Here is a 6,135-nt window from a genome sequence, read left to right as displayed (position 1 = left end):
AAGCGAAAAACAAACGTCTTATCAGCGCGAGAGTTAGTCGATGACTGCGAAATTACATTTTAATATACATTACGTACATATCGAGGCCTAACCGCCAAAATAACGTAAGCGACAAAATTTTCTTTTTGATGCAGAAATGCTTCTAAATGCTCTAGGACTATTTCTGCAACAAAAAGAAAAAAATGTCGCTTACGTTATTTTGGCGGTTAGGGCTCGATATGTACCTTTGTATACAATAAACGTTTAATAAGAACAATTTTTTGTACATTCAACTGAAAAAGACGTTTTTGGGTAGGAAATAACGTTCTTTCAGACCAAGAGGGACGTTATCCCATGCTGAAGACCTGGCAACACTGGCTACAATGGTCCGGTAAGCGAAAATTGGGGTTTAGCGCGAGCTCGTCAGAGTAAATCCCGCTACCCACTCTTTTATTAAGCTTGAAACTATCTGTATATATGGCCGTACGCCTTGGGTTCAAGTCTGTGGCCCCTTTTCATTCATTCCTTTCTGGGATTCTTGTGGAGAATTCGTTGTCCAAACAGAGTAGATTATCAAGTACTTTTGCGTACTCGAATCTGAGGTCTCCCCACGGCTGGATCGTATTTAAGCAGACTGCAGCCGGTCCGAAATTTGCCGTAGAGATCCACAGGTGGAAGATTTAACATTACTTCAGTGTGTAGTGTGCAGTGCTCCCGTGGCGAGCATGACAGCTGTTCTCTGCACTCGTTCCACCATACGATGAAAAGGATGCGTCCTATCACAGATGTGGACATACAGTGTACTATAAATGGTTTTACTTATTACCCATTTTTTGCCTATAGCCGTCGTACAGGCATACAGGGCGTTATGGCTTTCTTGGAGCGTTCTTAAATGTTCCGCTTCCAGTCCAGCTTCTTGTCTAGAATAACTCCAAGGTATTTAACTTCGAATAAGAGAGTAAACCTCGTCTAGGGTAGGAGGTTTAAATAAAGTAGTTTTATACTTATGGAAAGTACCATTTCTGTCTTGGTAGGATTGACATTGACTAGACCGAGTGCGTTTTGCAATAACTCACTCAGGACCTGAAGATGTTTGCCCGTTGGCACGATTGCTATGTCATCAGCGTATACTATGACTTGACAACCGATGCCCTTTAAGCTTAGAAGTATTGTATTCATGGTAAGATTCCAGAGTAGAGGGGAGAGAATGCCTCCTTTGTGCTTGTATCTGGTCACAGACTTTGTAATATAACCATCCCCCCGTTCTTATAAAATAGTTGTCTTTTCGAGAAGGTTCTACCAGACCCCGCTGCACCCCCGCCATAAGAAAGGAGTTTATAACAGACTATGGGTAGGCATTGTTGAAAGCACCCTCGATTTCGAGAAAAACTCAGAGCGTGTATTCCTTTAAGGGCAATCCTTTTTCAATCGTCGATACGGTTTCGTGAGGTGCAGTCTCCACGTACCTATCCTTGGAATGTGTATGCTGATTCGAGGAGACGCTGTATGTTTTTATAATTCGTTGAATATATTAGCCGATGAGCCTTCTAGAGTTTTAAGAAAGAATGAAGTGGGGATTATAGGCCTGAAATCCTTCGGTTTAGCATGAGCGACCTTTTGGTCGGAATACAATTTCGCCTTTGCCTTCTCATATGGTATTTGAGTTAGAGTTGTGCAGGCTATAAAATCTGAGAAAGCAGGGGCACAGTATGTCCTCAGATATCTGTAGTTGAGCGGGAAAGATTCCGTCAAATCCCGGAGATTTGTAGGGCTGAAAAGACATTAAAGCCCATTCCACACTCTCATTACTTACGACGTCCCTGACGGTATGACGCAGAGATAAGTAGGTCCTAGGACCAGGAGAACTGCCGGAGGTGTCGTCTGAGCAGCCCGTGAAGTGAGCGCTCATAAGGACCTACAGAATTTCGTTACATGAAGACGTCCAATAACCATTCGGCTTCTGGATACAGTCTTGGATGTTGTTGCAGAAGTTTTGGCAAGATCCTGCTTTCGCCTTTTTTTGACAAAGACCCGTTCGCTTGGATTGATTGAAGAGCCTCCTGCTTTGTTTCTTCAGTGCTTAAATTTCAGGATTCCGCCACTGAGGATTCTTTTTGCCCTTCGTGATGGTGCTTGGGCAGGAGGCTTTGAAAGCAGCGTTACAAGCATTTGTCACAAAGTTCACTGCTTCGTAAATTTCTGACGATGAATCCTTGCTCACCTAGAGAAACAAACTTCGTATTCGAGAGACTCGCTTCATCAGGTCTTAACGACAAGCAGGACTGATCGCGGGAAGCGTATCTGTTTAGAGAGGCCGAAAGCGTATTTTTGTACTTTGCCCAGTCGGGTCGCTTCTTCGTGCAAGACCAATAGTGAGCTTAAAGCTAATGTAGAGTTGGTCCGAAAATTAGTTTTCTTTCACCTGCTAGTCCCTTATCCGATCTGACAAACCGCGCAAAACAAGGGTGATGTCCAGCACTTCCCTTCTAACCAAGAATGATAGAATACAAATATTGCGCCGATAGGGGTGCAAAAATTTTTCGTTCTGCGCATCTACGTCATAATATAAAAGTTGTTGTTGGCGATCTGTCAAATCGTATACAATTTCGACGAAAAAAAGTAAATATAGCATAAAATTTAGTTGAAAGACTAAAATAAAACAATCTGGTGGCAATTTATTGAATCGAGAAGTCGGTAAATTTATTTTGTGTTTCTTTTACATTATTTATATTATTATTTTATTCCAGGTAGTGAGTAGGGCGTTCAAATAAAAATTGCATTCTGTGGCCGCCGTTGCGCTGGCAAATGGAACGAGTAAGATTTCCAAATGAAATTGAAGCCACAGCAAATAGTGCATAGCTCCAAGGCTTGGAAACAAATATAGAAGCTATACGATGCCAGAAAGACTACAGAGAATCGAAGAGCGCTAACCAGGAAACAGCGTAAAAGGGCCAATTCGTTGAGCAAGGGCGTGCTCATAGCATGGTAAGTAGCATCTGCGACAATACATTACTTTTTACTAACTTCCAATGCGTACTTATTTCAGGAAATACAATGCAAACGGTGCCAACATAAAATTAAACTGCCAAGGCATAAGCAAGAAATTTTACCTGAAACTGTGACGCCTGCCCACAGCATCAAATAAGGATATCGTTTCAATGAAACCCAATATTAACGACGTATTTTGACGACGATGAACTCTTTGCGAATGCTCCGGGTTTTCATCACCGGGCTTGTAAATTGATGGCACGGAGCCTCGTTTCAACAATCTTCTTTTTGCATAACCTTAGAAATGTTTTAAACACTTTCATTAATATAAACAAAATAAACGAAATAAATAAACATCGTACCCACTTCAAACTGCAGACTATTTTCAAAATCTTCACTTGCAAAGTGATGCAAGCAAATATAGCAAGTTTTAAATTGGAAATCCTTGCTTTGCCGGCAGAACTGGATCCACTTTTTCCTAAGTTCTGGATCTGAAGGAAAAGTAAACAAACTGCACTCTGCCGCCGTTTTTCCACATTTCGCAACTGCGCACTTCATTTTACAACGTTTTTATTTTATAACTTTAACAAAAATATCACAAATCAATACGTTTTCCTCGCAAACCAATACGTTTCCCTCGCAAACCAATACGCTTCCCACCAAAAATTTTATATTATGACGTCAACACTCGAACAGCTGATTTGTAAACAAGAGTAACGGACCTGCGCAAAGCGCAATCTCTTTATTCTATCATTCTTGCCTTCTAACAGAGGCCACAAAGGTAGGTTGTATACAGTAAGATTAAATAAAAGAATAAAGTCATATAATAAAAAATCTATCTATGTGAGGCTTTTAATAGCCAGCCAGTTCTACCTAACCCAACCTAACCTATCGCTGAGGCGAAGAAGGAGGGCAGCCGAGGCTGCCGTGGAGTGGTGCAGATTAATTTGTAGGATCTGCACGATCTTCGGAGTTAGTGCTTCTGGTGTCATAGTCCTCCTCCGGTTCGGAAACCAGACCCTGGTCCTCGTCCTGCATTGCCCACCTACTGTAGATCGACCCTACGTAGGCAGATACTGAGCCCGCGTCGCTTTAATTATCTAGCGTGGTATTGGGCACACCCGTAGGTAGGTCCACAGGTCCACTCGTGGTGTTTCCTGTGGACCCCGCGCTGTATGCCACCGATGCCGACTCGGAAGAAGCAGGTCCTTCGTCGGTAAAATTGTCCGTAGGAGAGGATAGGATCGAGGCATTTCCCGCTTTCCGCGACGCTTGCGCCGAGACAATGAAATGGTGTTGTCTTGAAGTTGGGTACTGAAAACCGTAAGAAAGAAAGGGGGCAGAAAAGAGAAAGACGAAATGAAAAAAAATGAGAAAGCATAAAAAATTTAGACGTTTATTTGAGTATAGCGCGCTCTCATTTGTTGGCGTTATAAAACGGTTAGCGCCCTAATTTAAAGATGGCATTTACACTAAATATACAGTTAAACCCGAGGAACTGTTAGCTTTTGTCTTGAAAGGGTCATTTATAGTGCTGTCAGTTGTTCCAATAAAATTGCATTAATATTGAATTAACTTATGTACATATATGTATGTATATCTCTTTTAAATTTTTTCATTTCAGTTGGGTAATTTTGATATGGCAACGCATTGTGTAAATCAATTAAATGAATTCGGTGCACTGCAGGCAAACGATATGGCTCTTGTAAATGCCAGCATTATTGACTATGAGCACAAAAATTATAGTGCTGCACGCGAGAAGCTAGAACGCGCTCTCCAAGTGCAACCAGATAACTTTGAAGCTAATTATAATCTCGGGCTGGTCGGGTTGCAAAGCAACAATTTGGAGATAGCTGAAGAGCAATTTGAACAGCTGAAAGTACAAATGATGGTGCCACATTCAGTACAACATACTAACGTATATTTTCAGTTGGCAAATCTGCAGGAAATGTTGCATCAGAATTCTGTTCCAGGCAATATTATTCAAAATACCTTAACATCAGCCGCACTGCATTCTTATTTACAAGTTTTGGGGATCTCAGCAGCCGACACCGATTCACGACTGTTCGAGAAGGTTGGCAGCATTTACGAGCAGATGCAGGATCATCAAGAAGCTAACCAGTATTACAATGAAGCTTACCGCATTAACCCAAGTGATATAAACATTGCAAGCTCTATTGGTTCATATTACATCAAATTACAGGCAATAGAGAAAGCTATTTATTATTATGAGCGTGCAGTACTAACAAATCCTAACGATCCGAATCTTATGCTGCGATTTGCAAGCTGTTTCCGCAATTCTTACTTATCTCCTAAAAAATATTTTGGAATTTTCGAAAAGATTTATAAACGATTTCCCGATCATTTAACATGTATCCGTGCTTTGGTGCAAGTAACAAAATCACTCGGACTGGAAGATTTATATGAAAAATACTCTGTGGAATACTCACGCTTGCATAAAATACTAATAGAACGTAACATCAGTCAACGCTACCAGCATCAAAGGCTACCTTCAGCAATATCTACGAGAGGACACAGAGGCACTAGCGGTAATATTCACTTCCTTGCCTCTATTATATTATACCGTCCCAGAGAAAAGTATACATGCATACATATCTTTACCTCATAGTTTGAAAATTTAGCGAAAAGAAAAGTTATACAGCTGCGAATTTCGTCAAAGTGCTAAGTTTTATTAAACATAATTAGGTTGTTTACACTTACCTGGTTATCAGGTTATGTGGTTACGTGGTTATACACAGGTAACAATATGTATGCACATACTTCTTACCTCGATAATATGGCGGTTGACATACATACACAATTTTTTATCTATTCGAAAAAAAATCTTTGTATTTAAAAACGCGACGGTAGATCTTCTTAAGCAAACAATAAATCCTGATACAATTACATGGAGCTACAAAAAAAAGTCATGAAATACACCCGGAACAAACCCAATGTAGGTTGTTGCTATGGTTGAGTACAACATGAAAATAGGTTTCGCATAGTTCCTGAACCCTTCGTTTTTATACCTTTCATGAGCATGAAATGGTATTATAACTTTGGTCCGATGTTTGTAAGTACCAGAACAAAAAGAGATAGATCCATTAAAATGTATACTTATATGATCAGAACGTCGAGCTGAGTTGATTTAGCCATGTCCGTCTGTCC

General features: G+C 40.6%; 1 protein-coding gene across 1 annotated transcript in view; it reads left to right on the top strand.

The window, feature by feature from the left end:
• The window catches only part of LOC118747995 (intraflagellar transport protein 88 homolog), a gene marked incomplete at both ends in the record, with an annotated part of 259,784 nt that extends 254,268 nt beyond the window's left edge, over positions 1 to 5,516 (top strand). The window contains 1 exon segment of the mRNA XM_036482255.1: positions 4,592 to 5,516. Coding sequence (XP_036338148.1) covers positions 4,592 to 5,516 — 925 coding nt within the window.
• Positions 5,517 to 6,135: the final 619 nt, after the last annotated feature.

Source organism: Rhagoletis pomonella, unplaced genomic scaffold (genome assembly GCF_013731165.1).
Source record: "Rhagoletis pomonella isolate Grant_MI unplaced genomic scaffold, Rhpom_1.0 Rhpom_scaffold_00001, whole genome shotgun sequence".
NCBI lineage: Eukaryota > Metazoa > Arthropoda > Insecta > Diptera > Tephritidae > Rhagoletis > Rhagoletis pomonella.
The sequence above is the reverse complement of the archived record's forward strand: the minus strand, read 5'-3'. Positions and strand labels throughout refer to the sequence as shown.